This window comes from Varroa destructor, unplaced genomic scaffold, assembly GCF_002443255.2.
Source record: "Varroa destructor unplaced genomic scaffold, Vdes_3.0 BEIS01000004.1, whole genome shotgun sequence".
In the NCBI taxonomy this organism is placed as follows: Eukaryota; Metazoa; Arthropoda; class Arachnida; order Mesostigmata; family Varroidae; genus Varroa; species Varroa destructor.
The window spans coordinates 26,108,805-26,126,762 of record NW_019211457.1 but is presented as its reverse complement, the minus strand read 5'-3'; the positions used below and the strand labels follow the sequence as shown (position 1 = coordinate 26,126,762).

At 42.8% G+C, this 17,958-nt stretch overlaps 1 protein-coding gene across 2 annotated transcripts in view; it reads left to right on the top strand.

Moving 5' to 3' along the window:
• The window catches only part of LOC111249699 (uncharacterized), a 120,912-nt gene that overhangs the window by 34,452 nt on the left and 68,502 nt on the right, over positions 1 to 17,958 (top strand). Inside the window, exon 1 of one of the 2 annotated variants that reach the window (XM_086986567.1) lies at positions 14,530 to 14,887. The exons of the other annotated variant lie outside the window; for it this stretch is intronic. Coding sequence (XP_086842693.1) covers positions 14,827 to 14,887 — 61 coding nt within the window. The 5' untranslated portion in view covers positions 14,530 to 14,826. Of the gene's footprint in view, positions 1 to 14,529; positions 14,888 to 17,958 lie in introns of those variants that run through there. 2 annotated transcript variants of the gene reach the window in all.

Sequence of the window (17,958 nt, the reverse complement as noted above, 5' to 3'; positions counted from 1 at the left end):
AAATTAAACGTTTACCAACTAAACTTAATTAGATAGTGAATAGCAGCAGCGTCATCATGAAATCTAAGGGTAATTTCGTCCGGGTGTCGAACATCGATTTACCTATATCCGTGTGCCATATAATGGATCACGAATGGATCGCTGTATCAGTACTTGGTTCTTCTACACTTCTCTTACTTCCTCGTCGGCGATACGAAAGCTGCCGCATAAAGCCGATGGTCTGAATTCCCTCGTTATGCGAAAATCGTCTTTGGCTTTTAATTGCGCTTTAAAGGAAGAGGCTGCTGGACGTATGGCAGGTAATCTTACGGCAAAGAACTAAGGCATCTTGTTTCTATTTCTATTTCCATATCAATTCTTATTGTTGCTACTCATGTGGCCCTTATCGTCCATTCGAAACAATCTTCACTGCAGGTACTATTAATCAACGAAACGGTAACGCGAACGTCAATGAACACGAAACACGACTGACGTACGTAGTATTCTTTAAGTGGCGAATTTTACTTTTTTTTTTGTTTATTTTTCCTATGACCATTCTCCGGCAGCGAGGGTTGTGGTAGAAATGATGCCAAAATTATTGCGAGGAAAAAGTGGTACGTCTAAACAAAACACCACCAAGAGACGTTTATAACTGCGTTCGGTCTTCCGCGGCGACATAAGCAGAAGTTCTGCCGATGCAGTGGCTTCAATCACGAGCTACTCCTAAATCACAACATTAAAATACGCTTACCGTTGTACGATTGTTTCAGCTTTAAACCTGTTGCTCCGCATTTTACATAGCATGCGTATACACGTTGACCATAACCCCACTAACCCGTCGATTATGTCTCTCCTTAACATTTTATTTTATCTTCCGCGCGAGCCTATATAGACGTAAACGAACTATCGCCAATGACGACGACAGCAATAGCAATGACTTTCATACTCACCACACAGTGCGGTCAAGATAATTATAACGGTCGGCGATGTAACAGGCTTGGTTGAACGCCGCACAATAATGGCGCTTATAGACCCTATGGATACGGATGTACGGTGCTTATGGTGCCTATAGCGGTGTGCCGGTGATATCCGACTTATAATTTGTTGATTGGCCGCCCACGATCGCGCACGACGATACGAGCGGGTCACGAGTTCGCTCGTGTGAGGCAGTTGTTGTTGCGGTTACCGCCAGCTTGCAGTAACCGGTTTGGCCGGCCGAAGCTGCTACCACAGCAGCGGTAGCACCTTCGGCAGTTAAAGCCATTCTCCATTTAGTTTCAGTCAGTACAGCTGTCCGTATTGCCGTTTTCCGCCTATAGAATAATACGAACGTATCGTGGGAGCCGGTCTGACAAGCTGAGTGGACGATCGTACGTGCCGTCTTCCGTTGGAGTCCGTATTCGTCGTTGATGGAGACGGACGATTTAGCGATAGATTACGCCAATGGAATATGATGAATGGGGGCATAGTCGGGCCTAACTATAATTAGTCGTTCACGATCGCATACGATAAAAACACGTGTGTTTTAGGCTACATAAAGCTGCCCATTGATGTTTGTATGGCGACTTAGCAAAAAACCATGTCGACGCCATTTTGAATGAACGTAGGTTGCTTACGAGGCAAGCACGAGGAGCTTGCTATATCCAAACCTTCATCTAGTGAGATGCACGTATTTGTTACGGAAGGATAAACAACTAAGACGGAATCGGGTATCTAAGCGCGGGGATTATGCATATATATATATATATAAACCTATGAATGATTCAATTATTAAGTCAACGATGCTGCAAGCAAAATCATCTGGGATCTAATTTGCGTCCAAACAGTAAGAACATATCTCATTAAGAAATTATGATTTCGATGTTGGTAATAAATTCCCGACCAATTTTGGATTACATTATGTTTTGCTCGAAAGAGCATATGAATATGCATAGTGTTCCGAACATCAATTACTAAAATCTATAAACAAATAAAAAAATATTTCTATATTTCCGAAAGAGGGCTATATACATATATATATATATATATATATATATATATATTTTTTTTTTTTAATATATCTAAACTCGCATTATATAAACGTTTACCTATAGTTTAAAAAAAGACAAATTTTATCTAACGTTCCTACTACTATCAGCCATCCTATCCAGCAGCATAGGTCGTAATACGATAGATTATATATAAAGTTCCGCTCGAAGGTTTCCGTTTTTGGAGTCACAAGATCTAATATAAACATCACTAGCTAACAAAACTATGGTAATTGCGGTACTTTGCTTGGTTCCTTCCTGGGCCAGCGAGGCGAACTCCTATTCATTGTTAAGTAAACCATCACTGCTTCTTATTAGACAGTTATTCAGGACCGCGATGCGTTCCGTATGGCGTTATGACGTTTCTATATGCCGGAACTCAAGGGTGTGATGCCATTCATCTACGCGGTTTTGTATGTATAGCAATAGCGTTCGTATAGGCAGGTCGGCTTTGGTATGGAACTTGTAGCCACAAACACAATAATAAGGACCGTAACCGAGGAACTGGCGGATTTTCAACGCAGCTCATAGTAATCAATTCTGCCAGACGATCGTGTTTTCGATAAAAGGCAAAACCAGTAAGCCACAAAGTATTACCCATCGGAGTTATCTGAGAAAAAGCCCATTATATTATATTTCTTTGGTGTTAACAGTTAATTTGATTGGGTTTTTGATCAACAAGATATGTCATTAATAACATATTCTATTTAATATAGCTAGATTTAATAGTTCCAATTAATTTTATTATAACTAAACGTAAAGTAGCACATTTGAATTTAATCTATTTCAACTTCCTAAACATCGCATCGGCTTCAGATAAAGCGATCTATTTCGATTTCTTATCAACATTCCCAGCAAAAGCCGCGCCCAACACTATTTTGCTATATATTTTTAGGAAGGCCCCACTGACGTGGGGCCTTCCTAAAAATTGGAAAGTTGATTTGCCGACGTAAAAAAATTTGCTTAGTCGGAATCGAGCTTTAGTGGCGCTGATAGATGAGGCTATGATTGAAATGCTTACCCTGATGGACCTGAAGATCCTAGTGTTGCTTTAGGCCGATCTACACGCCTGTTCTGCTATGCAAAGCTGCTTCCTGGGCCTGCACTGTGAGTGACACAAATGCGGGTGTCAGCGACGCCATAGTGATAGCTAAAGCAAGCGAAGGGTGGTAGCGGAACTATTGCTTCACTACGAGAACCTTTTTCTGACAATAAAGTTTTCCAAAGCTGGTCACAGCTAAAACTGGCTTGCCAATACCATAGTATTAGTCTGGTTCGCTGCAACATCCACAAGATTTTCACTTCGACTCTTCATGGTATGTGCATATGGGATAAATCCCTAGCGAATAGAGGACTGGTATTCGGATTGTAGTTTTTACACAAAAAAAAAAAGTTGTTCCGACAACGATCGTCACTTCACAAGTTCACGGTTTATCCAATAAAGTACAACAAATGGTACTATCGTCGGGCACAACGAATAGCACCCCAGATATGTAAAATTTACCCACGTTTAGCCGTACACATGTGCCGGCCTTTATCCAGCATTGCTGTGCCAGTCTCTACAAAATAAAAGCCCAAAGCCAATTCAGACCTGTTCGGTGTCAATTAAGCATGAATGAATGAACTAATAGTCATGACGTTGCGCTACCGCCTTTTCCTCACTAGGGCAATCCGTGCCGACCCAATGCAGTTTTCAAGGGAAAGTACTGTTTTCCTTATCACCCTGTCTAGAACCACTAGATTGTTCGGGTCATTCCGTTCAGCTCCCGGGCTACTCCATACACTATGTATGCCCTGTTTTACCGACTCGAAGGCACTCCTTTAATAATTCTATGCATGAATTATACGATTAATCTAAAACAAATCTTTTGAATTCTACGTCCGGTACTTCCGCAACGTGAAGCAATGCTTCACACGATTGTCTGTCACCACAAAACGAAGCGTGGCTGTTCAGTTAACCTACTTCAGATACTCTTATCTTGTCCTAATTATAGCACGGTCTTTTAGCAAGTACGCTCTACCCCTAGCTCTGCTTGCATTATATGGTGTTTCAGTTGCTATTTAACCAGCACTATGTCACCGCTAACCGTTTACCCTACTGCGGTTATATCGTCGCTGCTTCAAACAAAACAAAACAAAGCTTTATTTCCAAACTTCTGTGCTAATATTAGGTCGCTGGAGAATCTAAGCAAGTACACAATATGAGAATACGGATATCTTTAGGAAAATTCTCAGCCGGTCAAGAGTAAACGGTTTTTTACCGGCTGAAAATATCTGAACACCAACTCAGATTACGCGGCTCTTGTGTATTGCTTGAAAAGCTAAGTAACTATCGTGCTGGGATTCTTAAAACTGTAACTAAACCCACTGAGAAAGTAAGTTTTTTGTAAGCCTATAGGCAGGTCTTTGGGGAAGCTTTCAATATTCTTTTAGATACATCGTTTTCACTGTATTATTTTCAAGCTAAGCCGAATCTATACACAGAAAATCGTTAGGGTCATTTCCACTAGCAATGGTCAATTATATATATACGCACTTAGGTAAATGTATAGGCTACTATATCACCTGCGTCCGCTGAATAGATAAGTGTCAATTTCTGTCAGTAGTTGAACTGGATGAAAACAATCCAAGTTTAAACTCTCCGTGTTTATCGATCTACACATTGAACTTGCCGGGTCCATCGGCCCTCCTCCTGAGCAGCTCCAAATTCCAAAAGGACTATATAGCTCATACGTACTCAACAAAATAGGCGTAACTTGTTTTGCCTATCTCTATTGCACGTTCTGAAGATTCATTCCAAAGTAATTTTCCTCTCAGATGGTGCATTTGCGGGCAGCTAACCCATATTAGACCACAGCTTTTCCATAAATGTCTCCGCGGGTTTTTGATTTTGCCGCTTCCACGACGCCGCCGCCGCCGCCATTACTGTGGCCGTATCAAGAAATGCGTATGAGGCACTTCTCATACATTGTCTTACGCAAATACGTTCAGGTTTGAACAGACGCTCAAGAGCATCCCTGAAGAAATATTGATTTTTGTTCTCGTACCGACACCCTCTGGTACTCTCAGTGTGATAGTGATGAGTATATCGATATAAATTTTTATCATCGTGGTAATTTTGATTGGGCTGCTAGTGGCAATTGTTGCCAATGGCTGCAAGGCTCGCAACGGACACCGCTAACACCTATGCCTTCCCTCAAGATCTAATGAAAATCTTCGTCTGTTCGTCGAAAGCCGACAAAGCATTGAGCGTCTAGCGTCTGTGTAGGTCTGTTTGTGAGCGTATACATACAATGCTCATGTATAATGTCGCCAATTCCGTTCGGCTAGATGTTTCCGATGGAGAAGAAATGGTGCGGTGCTTACTGCGCACGGCATTTTTGCTTATGTTGCCAATGTTTGCGAATAAGACACATTAAGGCTCATAGGCAAATTCGTCAACATCGCCTGTGACGGGCTCGTTGTAGCATGAGTAGACCATGCCACCAGCGACAAACGCTGCCCTCACAGACCGCGCTTCTGTCGCCTTTAGTAACGACTTCTGCCCAACCGAAGATGTTCGTTAGTTTTCACCATCGTTTTTTTTTTTTGCCTCATTGCCAGCATCGGCGATAGATTTCGGTAGAAAAATACCATTACGCCATACGGATATATCAACATTTGGACTCCCTAACATTTCAAACGCCCATAGCAACAAAGCCAGATGAAGTGACACTACCTTCGGTGCCATCTCGGCGTCGGCGGACAAATTCATTTTGAGCATTCGACCTCGCCGTAACCGTAATCAACGGACTGGAGCCGATTGGTAATACATGCTACCAACGTATAAAATGTTGCCTTTGAATATCATAGGGGTTAAGAGGTATTCTGGCTGGCCCCGTCCAGCGTGTCGTAGCGGTGCTATCAATGTTGGGACGGATACTAACGGCGAACAGACAAATGGGCAGCTCGGTTGAATCATTCGAACAACGATAACATTCTAGTGCTAGCCGACAGACGGAAGTCCAACCAGATACTCAAGTTCGTTCTTCATTCATTGCAGACAAATCAGATTGTTCCTTTTTGTTTTTTAATCATAAAAAGGGGGTTTCACTTTAGAAGAGGATCGTGTTAATTGTGGGTGATCGGTCGCTATGGTAATTTCGTAAAGAACCCAGCTTCGCATATGATTGCACTTAGTCTTTGATTAAACCAGCTAGAAGGTTTGCTTTTGCGAAATCAGAAGGAGTTATGGTTCGATCTATACAAAACGCGATACTACCTGTTAATTTCCTGTACTAGCCAAGGTCGAATCGCATCTCTGAGACGTCCACGAAAACGATGTGTCGAACTTGAAGTCCGATGTGCTAACTATATCTGGCAGAGGCATAGAACAGTGGTCGTACTGCGTCACAGGGGATATTTCATCAGGGGTATTATAGGTCTTGGAGTCTGTATTTTAATGAAATTCGTGATCAGCTAAGGATAATTTGTAAAATGAGGAATAGATATTTGGACATCGTAATAAAGCGCCGAATCTCCGCTTGTGCTTTCCATAAAAACGAAATTATCATCAACTTACCTGGCTCATCTGTTCCGTCGAATTATTTGATTTAATAGAAAAGAAAACGACAATCTTCCCGTATAGTATTATTGGTCTTTGTTGTTTCGCATATTGTTCAAGAAGCACGGTTCTTTATAACGGTATCAGCTTCAAGACCAAAGTAATTAGCTTAAAATTATTGTTGGAATTGTCGAACCTTCAAATGGGTTTCACTTGTTACTGTCTTCGTCTCTGTTTGCTACGCTGTACAGACACAGGCGTATTCAACACCGAACGATAACATTGCTAGTTTCTCACGCCGGCTGGCGTGATTAGAAAAACCCGACGGTACCAGGAAGCTAATCACGGGAACATTTATACAGACCCTGCTATATTCGTATGGTAAGTCCGCAAGTAAAACGGAATGGAGATTTTCAAAGGTAACTTAGATTACAATAGGTCTGCTTCATCTGCGCTTTTCTGTGAATTTTCAGGTGAGTGAAGCCACAGTCCGTTATGACTACAGTAGTTTCCCGTGTGCAGGCGACGCCGTGAAGTCATGGACGTGTTCGATGGCGGAATTTCTGTGATGTTGTCTTGTTTTACCGCTAGTCAAAATTAGATTATGCTGTGAGTGGGACCAAATTTCCCTGTCGTACTTGTGGCCACCAACCGGACGAAAAAGGCCAAAAGTTTTGTTGTAGTACTATGATCTTCAGCTAAATCTACGGTACTAGCATAGCACCGAAATCAACTCATTCATTTTATAACTATGGTTACGATACCGTCCATCATAGGCAAGCCGAACTCATTCAGAATAGCTTTCTATTTGATGTTAGTACTAAGCGCCCCTAGTTATACTAAAATTACTGTGAATAGTAATATTTCACAAAGGATCGACGGATTCTCCTGTTGCATAATGTAAACGGGCCACTCCGACGTCAAGCGACGACGGTTAACAGATCCGGAAAAAGCCACGGTAAGAGTTGAGGGGGATGAAAGCGAGTACAACACTTCTGTCTCAAAACTGTGTAAGACGGTGACCGTCGAGAAGAATTCCCTTGCTTGCTTGTTTGTTTGATCAAAGTCGTGGGGTCCAAGGTGAGCCAATGACAATTAGTCCGCCGTAAACTGCTGTTTCTACAGTGCTCAATACTGTTATCACTAGGAAAAAAAAAAGTTATCGCTAAAAGGTCACCTCTCCTGGTGATGTTTTCGTCATCAGCATTAACAGTTCTGAAGTTAGCAACCGATGTGGGGTAATATTTTTATAAACACGCATACAAGGGGTGTCAGATATAGAGGATGGGGTACAACACAGCGGCGATTTTCACTGGATGGCTAGATAGATTAGCTAGCGTTGCTTCGATAGAAAAAAGAGTTCCCAGCAGGGGCAGAGTGTTGCGCGTCATCGCTCTTCCTATGTATTTCATACTATGCAGATTTTAGCATGGTGCATGGTCAAAAGCAGCAGTTGAGTTGTCGAGATCAAGAACAGTACTATGTCATGACGTCATCCGCCATCTATCACAAAAGTCCACCCCGAATGTTGTCTTTCGAGCGCCTCGATTTGACTCTGCAGGAGGCGACGACAACATAGCAGGACGGTGTACTTCCTTCGAAAAGAAATTAACAATGGGCAAGCGCCCCGGTAGCATCAGTAGAACTAGCAGCGGTAAAAACAGAAGCAACGGTAGAAAAAAAAGGAAAGTCGGCAACATTCATGTTGATGATGACCGTCCCTGCAGCGTTGATGATGGTCGACAGTGACGAAAACGAAGAGCAGACGAACAAAAATGCGGCAAAAATGACTTCCTCTGCAACCAGCACCTGCGACACTGACCAGTGTGACCTAATTCGTGTTGCGGGCGAAAACTTCTGCGGACTACAATTGTATCGATGATGGCCACGGCAGCGAAGGTGGTCACCAAAAACAGGACGGAACAGAAAGGAAGACCTCGCAAGAACTGCCTTTTTGTGTTACTGCTGCTGACATTAGCGATGGCGCTGCTGTAAAGATACTATTGCGACTGAGCGACCTTGGAAATAATGGCGCCGGCAGATCCGCCAGTGGGCAACATCCAGTGATATCTGAGACGTACGAATAATTGAGTCGTCATAGCTATGAGTTTATGCCCGTACCTGAAGAGAGTGTATTGTCGATGGAAACCGGCCCCAACGCAAGTGGCTTGACTATTGCGCTGCGATTCAGGGGGTAGCGAGGGCATGCATCACTTCTACCTCTAAGTTCAGTTTCTATGCTTTATACCAGTGAATTTCATGCAACTGTGTTCCCGTAATGTGTTTCTAATGTCTCGCAATAGTAGTTGTTCGGTGGTGTTCCTTTGTTCACTAAAGGACGCCCCATTTAATTCGTCTGACATTTTCCTCGTTTAGATTAGTATATCTAATGACACACGTAAAGATCAAAAAGCTTCGAGGTATCATTGCATGCATGCCTTCGCACCCACATATGTATATATATACATAACCCTTAAAATGTTACTTACATACATTAACTATGGAAAGCCAACGTCGTACAATACGGCTCATTGCCTAGGGTGCTTCATTTTATTAACGTCCACGCTCTGCGGGACGCGACGTTTGACTCATGGTTCAGGCAAATTACCCGGCAATTTTTTTTGCTTCTACCTAGATGATAGTAACAATTTTCTGGGCTAATCTGAGACCTGATTCGCTGATGTTAGATACCTATCCCAGCAGTATGCGATAAACTGTGAGAAATTACGACCCATTCACTAGCATTGTATCAAAGTCGTGGGTGGAGAAGCTGTCATCTAGAAGGGTGGAACCGAAGAAATGGATAATTCTACCTTGAATACCTTAACATCTTTGCAGAAAAGCTTTTGGCTTTGTTTTATATCGTTATAGTGTTGCTTGGGCTTCGTCCTTATTGTAAAACCAAATAACGATCCTGTAGTAAGATCCAGGCCGTTAAGTGCGCCACAAGTGGCCTTCGTGCACTGTGCATACGCATGCATCGATATTCGTGAAGCGAATCACGTATAAATCACGTCACTTACGTGAAACACTACGGCAAACGCTGACTGAAGGTTGTCGATTTGATAGCAAAACAAAGCAGTGATAGCAAGGCGCAAAAGGAACGGCCAAAAAAAAAGAAAATCCAAATAAAGGATGTGCTCTTTATGTTACAGTACGTTGCTTTTATCTAATTTTCCCTTTATGTGCAGTGAATAGAGAATATCATTAAGGGATGCCTTCCAATATACTGACAGTAGGAAGATAATTAATACGGCTGTTGTTGTATAATTCGACTCAGATAATCGTTGAAGGAATATATCACAACGTTACATGCGCACTTCGTGATCATAGGAGGTGGCAGGAAAATGTACGTGCAGTATCTGTAATCGTCGCCACTCTCGAGCAGTTCTATTCTTATCTTGATCGACACGAAGTGCGAAGTGTGTTCTGTTCTATACCTACAAAAGAGCTGCGATCATTCTGTAGGAATAACAACATCACTCAATCGCCTGATGTGGACCGAACGAATAACCAAGAATCATTGTAGATGATCAGGCTAAAAATTCGAGACTGCTACCAAACCTTTATTTTACATCTGGCCTTTTTGTAAATGTAACAGCCCCTGGCAGTGTCGTTCCTATAGTTCATCCCGGGGTCTTTAACAGCAATGGAATAGGTGGTAAAAGGGTGTGTCTTCGATCGCGGAGTCTAGGAACAGTAGTCTTTTGCTGAGGCAGCTAACTTTAGGGGATTTTACCAAGGAGTAAAAATAACGGCAGGAGCGACAGAGAGACACATCAGGGGGTGACGTCCCAGCGCTGACGACACCGAGTCACGGTACCGTGAATAGATGCTTCTTGAGATTTAAGCAAGCGACCAATCTTTTTCTGCAGCGAACTTTCTGCTGTGGGAAGGCTGTACGGCAGACAATCTTAGCAAAAGGGGGATTCAACGGGTACCGCTATTGTCCTGAGTAGCCAGATGAAGAAGTAAAAATCAAGACAGGAGACGAAGAGGCTAAGGGCAGAAAGAGGAGGACAACCAGGAGACAGCCACCACGTCGTGATGTGGACAGCCGGACAGCTAGCGGGAAAATCTTTTTTAGCTAGTTCGAGAGCTTCAAGGAAATGAAACAACATTAAGGACCCAACCAGACATAACAAACCTGTTCAAGGTTGAACTTGGACCAATGCTCAACGGGGGGGGGGGGGGGTAGCCAGAGCCATTGGAGTCTTACCAGTTCAGGTAAAGCCAATGTATGCAGCAGCAACAGAAGTGGGCGAAAGCATAAAAACGGGAAAGACCAACAAAGTCCCAAATGGAGGAATTCAGTGCGAGTTAATGCGTGTGTACAAGGGTACGAGGTGGTGGCGCTGATGCAATTGTCGCTCTTACTTGATGGCTGCTAAAAGGACACAGTCGGTGGTAGATAGAGGAGACCCAGAGGAAGCGGATAAAGGGAACAAAGCCTATGGCTATTACTACTACGTACGTGAATTGCACAAGCCGAGTATAGTTTAATTCAATCGGCCGAGGAAAAACTAGTTCGTTTCAACCTGGTACAAATCGAATTGAGCTTGATGCCGATTGGACTATACGATCGTTGGCCACGGTTCCGAAAATCCTTAGTTGATTCACGGCGGGCCGTGAATGGCAGAAGGCTGTGAAAATTTTAAACCAAACAAAAGCTTTTATAGAGAAATCTAGCGCATACGATTGGCCAGATTGGCGGAAGGGCGAGTTGTCAACTAGCGCTTCCGACGGAGGGTCTAATGAGCTACGGTTTATTATGATTCACATAGTTTCACTTGGCAGCCGTGAAGCCCGTGCTATGATACTTTTGGGACCCCACTCGATGTGGTCGCACATGAAGTAAGAGAGAGTACCGCTGAGAGTGCCGGAAGGAAGGTAACGCAGTTGAGGCGTCGATTAAAGATTGACGTCATCAGCGGAAAGCCTTTAAGTCAGCTTTCAAAGATTTTCTTTGAAGTGTCGGGATAGACTGAAAAATTCGCGCCGATCATTAATATCGGGTTTTTATTCAGTTTTGATTATCTCTAACAGTTATAAAATATGTATTTGTTTATTGAATAAAAAAAAGCCAGCTATTATTTGGCAGCTGCTCAAGAAGCACTGGCCATTCCTACGACATAAAGCGTGCGATCTTGGAACAAATTTATTGATAATAAACTGCTGTCAAATATAAAATTTAACGAAATATGAACAGGGTTGGGCGGCGGAAATAACATCGTGCATAGCGTCATAATACAGTTTACCTATTGCCTACTATCAATCGAATTCGCGTACGGAGCTTAGTTTAACTCAGTCTTTCACTCGGCTGAAACCGATTGATAACTTTTGCCCCTTCTTGATTCTGTGGACACACATCGCCTTCCACTAAAGCCATTAGGAGGTACGTCAGGTGATGATAACGTTACGTGAGAGATATCATTGAAAGGATGTTTGCATAGGCATATTTGATTTGATCGGCACGGCAGATGCGGTTTGTTCGTCGTTACTGAGTGACACAGTGTGAACAGGATCAGTACATGTTTCGGTCTTTCGCTCCGTACATTTATGACCCGATCTGATATTCGGGTTTAGCTGTTGCGTGCAATAAATTGAATATAATGGATAACGCCGCGTGAAATTCGGATGAACTTTAGATTACGTTTATTGAAAACGGCTACTTCATCGAAGACGTAATAATAACAACGGTACATTGCGCGGATCAAACAAAATATATCGTTTTGATCGACTTACCTTAGCTGCTGCGTTGTATCCAGCTTGGGATTGCACATATCTATTATAAAGTGGCATCTTGGCGCATGGTAACGCGCCATAGCGTAACGCCGCAGCGGTTCTCCTATGAAAGTGTGTGAACAAATTCATCCCATATACGGTATGTTCTCCCTTGTAAAGCTGAGGCAAAAGTCACAGCATTTGCTCGTTAGAAATAGCAAAGCCAACTCAATAGTACGCGCACGTAAAGGTCACGATCATGTTCATGATCTCAAAAAAGTTCAATGACGAATAAACATTCTGGATCCGCTGGAAAATCTCCATCCGTATGCCATACGCTGCTACGTATTTCACGAAAAGGAAAGTCATATATGATCTTTTTTTCAACGTAAATAGAGGCAAAACTTTCGCCATTCTGGTGTTTGGCCATGTTGACCCGTCGTTATGAGATTCTCATTTGTGCAAAACTTCGGTTGTCTTCGTATCATGCCACCTGGCCGTGGGGCAAAGATAGATTATTCCTCATTGGAACATTTGGGATTATATCCGTATACAGTGCTTTATGTCCATGTATCAGCTCCTATTCATAACTGAATAGCCATTATACCAGTGAGAGCAGCTGTGAAGAGCTGGCTTGTCGTATTGAATGGTTGTTGTAACATCAGAAGTATAGAAACGGGATTTCTGGTCGACGTATTGCGTGATTATATATGTACAAAAGATTATTATTCTCATTATCGTTCTTATTATCCATGAATTTAAATCCAATAACAATAGGAATGCTAATGTAGTGAGTGTTCGCAATTAAAAAATCGATGACAGTAATTATCCTTAAATAACAGTCTCTGAGTCTACAATATCAGCGGTGATTTGATTATTACCGTACATTAATGAATGGCATTGATCGCTTGTGTTATTTCAATTTGGCCGGCTTTTCGTGAATTAAATACATGCCCGTACCGCCTATGGGGCGGCGCTTAAGCCGTGACGGTTTCGCATAACGAAACGCATACTAATTCTGCTATACCATCAGCAGAACGGCAAACCCCTTCATGCCTGGGGCGTGCTAGCCTCGCGTTTCTAGCTCTCGTTTCTAAGCTCCTCGAAGGACAGGTGTTATCAATCTAAAAACTTTCTCAGCCCTGTTTCAGTGAAGTCTTCCGATAAACTTAGAAACAGCTGCCTTTTTTCTAGGTCCCTTTCACAAAGATGACGGAAACAGAAGTGGCGGGCAGCAACCTCTTGCTTAGCTACCTGAATCTAGACATGCAGATGGCCCTTCGTCGGCAATGGCGTATCAGTTTGTAGAAAGGCCTTCCAAATCAGATTGGGCACCGATGTTACCGGAAGTGACAGTGAGCGATCCTCTGATCCGCAGTCAGTGAAGGGCAATATTTGCAAAGTGGGGAGATTTTCGGTTATTTGAAAGGAAGTTATTCGGTAATTTGATTGGAAGACCTCATCCATAGTGAATCGATTTCACTATCTGACTAGTAACTGCTAACAGAAACGGAACAATTAACAGATATGGAAGTATGCTAGGAAAAGCGTCGTGACACTTAGTACACACGTTTGATATTTACGTTCGTACCTTAGGAAACACAAAGGCCAGTGTGGAATATTCCATGATCAGAGCAGGCTTCCCTTTGATATCGGTACAGGTGCTCAATTGCTTTTATTTATAACCGTTGCTTAGCTTATCAAGGGTTTTATCGAACACAAATTTGCTCATTGCCTCAAGCCTGTACAATAATAGGAAACGTATTCATATGGTTAGCAGCCGTGTGTAAGTCGCTCTCTATTTAAAATCATATCCTGAATGTACAGCAACGCCAGCTAGTAGAACTTCCAGGGCCACCGACCACTACCACAATTCTATAGTTTTACTCCTAGCGGAGCTTGGTACCGCTGGTCCTACAAGAGCGTCCAGGGGCGTTAACGCCGGCCGCATCAAACGCGTGAGCTGAGCAATCGGTCATCCGCTCTGGCTTAGCATTGGTTATATATATATATATATGGTATATATCGTTAGCATTAATGCTATTGCGGTCAGCAAGTTTGGAGTTCGGTAACAAGGTATGAAAGGCGCGATATGGCCGTCAGACGCAGCGGCTACAGGTTTCTTTGCTACAATTCATCGTTAAACGACGTGGACTGCAGATATGCCTGTTCTCGCCTTGACGTAGCGATAGTTATAGCAGCAACTCGCTAAAAACAGGGCCATTTAACTAATATCTGTTATATTCAGTGGTGCAATAGTCCAAGTCACCGTTTATATTACCGGGAACTTAACAGTAGTACATACACACATATTCTATTGTTGCTATAACCGGTACGAGAATGTTCTATCGCCTCAACCTGGGTATTATTTTCGGACCGAAGTCGAATTCGTGATTCCATCGAGCAGCAGCAACTATGAGCTACTGAAGCCTTCGGCCTCTGAGAAGCCTACTGGCATCGTAATTAAACGGGAGAGTTCGTGAAACATTACGGAAACGAAGATTTGCTCTGTGTGTGCTGCTATGATGACAACATAAAACTATAATACATCAAATGCTTACCATTGGATACGCTTTAAAAATTCGCCGAACGCCTAACCACGCGGCAGGAAAAGGTGGTGTTAATCTTTAGTTCTCTAAATATTTGTAAATAAATACTATGATATTCTATTATCTATCAAGTGCAGCCTAGAACTCTGTTAGAATTCACGTCTCACTAAATATACCTCACTGTCGCCCATCAGCCTCCAGTATCAGCACCGCCATTTTGTGCAAATTATCTTTCGGACATGAACAACTATTTGCTTATAAGTGCAGTGTATCATCATATTGCGTTTGTACATATAGGGCTCAGCGCGACCCCGTATCACCACACTTCGGATCACTTACTTTTCCGTCCGTTCTCTGAGTGTATCCGAATAACCCTAGCATTATCTGTAGACACGGTAGAGCGTAGAAGCGTCTCGTTTTATCTGGTTTGTCATTTGCTGTGGTGTTTTGGCTCTCGTCGCAAGAGGCAAGGTTGATACAGCCAACATAGTTACCGTTAAACGCATTAACTGGCCCGTCTCAGGTACGCGTGCCTGTCAGGACATAACAGGTGATGCACATTTAGCTGCCTGGGTCACCGCAATGCGATTAGTCAACATGATGGTGCACTGACGTGGTTAGATATACGCCACTGTTCGGTGTAGCCACTTAACTAAGTTAGAACAACGACGATTCGGCCTCTGAAAAACAGAAGTGCGTGGCGGGTTTTCGCCGGAATAATACACACAAGGATCCAAACTTAATGGATAATATGGGGCACATGGTAGCGGAGTAGCTAGCCGGAGAAGTTTGTAAGGAAAATGTAGACAGTAGAGATGCCCCAATAAGTTTGGGCATCGGAAGCTTTCGTCTTTTGGCTAACACTTAGAACTAGTCTCGGTAATTTAAGTTTGATTCGTAAAGACATGGAAGGCAAGCGAACAAGCAGCTACCGACTATTTCTTATGCTTATACGAAGGCGCTTAATAAAAAAAAGGATTTAGAAAACAAAATGAGAGATTAGGCAACAGACGTAGCGTTTCGAAGTGGATTTCGAAAAGTCTACTGAAGTTGTTCAGGTTAGATAGTGAAAAGATACGAGATCTCATGTAAAATGAGGGAAAAGAGCAAACATCTAACTAATTTTTTTGCTTTACGACGACTACATGTTACGCTTCTGCGGGAGCCAGTATCAAAAGTTTACGTGCAACTTTTTTGACCTTGTGATACTGTGTTAACAACATATTTGCCCACTAAGCTTCGAGACGTGTGAACTGCTCCCACTTCTAAATCAAGCATAGACAAACTTTGTTTCATACTAGAATAGGCCAGCAGGCTGATGTGAAGTTTTGTAGAAGCATTACCGGACGAAATATTCATTTGTTTACTTAGGAAACTACGTATTGTAGTAGTCGTACTGTTATTAAACCATTGGGGACGCTTGGTAGAATCGTTTATACAATTACACCGTACGCCTGCTTTTTAGCTGAGAGATATTTTATGTTTCGAGTTTTACGTATAGTATCGCCATTCTATTACTTAGACCACAGGCCTAGCAAGCAAATGCGTTACCAACTTAGCTATCACGAGGACAGCATATCAGCTCTAAATAATTTTTATTCCTTCTAAGTAAGCTGGAAAACTTCCCGGTTTGGTTACACTGACCGACGCTGATTGTATAGAAAACCTCCCTAAATACTAACAGTACAACAAAATAGAGCAGTGAACATTAATGAACTGGCTTCCAAATAGAGCGTAAGCGCGAAAAGATCTTGCTAAAACAATACTTTTATACGACCGACCATCAGCCGGGATAGGGAAATTACGAATAGGTAGCGCTCCACTCAATCTCTATGGCATGGCCGCAGATAGCGTTTTCGTCAGCTTCAGTCGACGCCTGTCCCTTTATCTGCTGTTTGTAGTAACTATAGTCGGTACCTGCACACTAAACGCCAGACGACTCTTTATCGCTGGCAAAACCAGTATGTATATTCGAAGTGAAACCAAGTTCAGTTTAATTACAGTCTTCATATATGCCACGCAACCCTTTACTGCGATCTCGGCTTGCCATATGCCTTCTGTTTGCCTAGCATAGCGCGGTAGTTGGCGTCGACCCTTTAGTAGTTGAATGGATGCTAACTAGTCGCCGGACGGAACTTCAGAGAACTTGTATATTTCTGCAAACATCTGTATCACTGCGGGTGTGCCAATGGGGAAATGTAGGAAAGAGTACAAGCAGTCTGACAGTTTTCTTTCACATTCGTTGCAATGGCTAACGAAAAAATATTGTGCCAGACGCGTGTGTTTAATTGATTGCCTTTGCTGTCATCAGTCACCTTCTCACTTTAATTTTCGGCTTGTTGTCTGTTTGTACCTGGCTTTGGCTACCAGATCAGGAAGATGATGCGTAGTAAATCGTACCACAAACGACACTAGCGCCCAGGCGCTGGATCGTATGAGGGGGAGGGAGGCGGCGGGATTCAAAGACGCTAGTTTTCTGTAGGGTAAAATGGGTCATTGCTTTTTGCAGGATGAGATCTGGTGCAGGCCGCCTCATTGGGCTGATGGATGTCATGCCTGTACGAGTGTTCTAAGAGAGCTTGTAAATAGCCACGCGAAAATTGTCCGTAATCTTTGGAGCCGGATGGATTTGTTTACTACTGTCATGCAGGTCCCGGTTCAGTTTGGAATGACGTTGGGTAGATTCGGTTGTTGGATGCTCCATTGACACCTATAAGAAATAAAGAGAAACAGGCCGCGCGAATAGAAGTGTCGATTATATCGGAAGGTTTGAGGGAGCGATAAATTATATGAATTGTCAGATGATGACAACCGACCAAACGAATGGGCCCATGAAAGATGAGCAAAGAAACCAGCGGTGCTACGAAACAATTAAGCAATCTACCTGGTTATATTCTGAACCTTCAAAAAGCTTCACAAATCAATAAGCCGAGAAATCTAATAGCACTTTGAGTGTAGCGACGACGGACGAAGGCTGAGAAGAAGCTAATCGTTATCATCTGAACTTTCTCTTGAACGCTACGCATCGACTGCGTCAACAGGAAGGTGCATGAAATTAGAAGGACAACGTTTCCATACAAAAATGGCAGTAAATAATGGCAACGAAAGCAGGGCAATATACAGGTATATTGTAGCC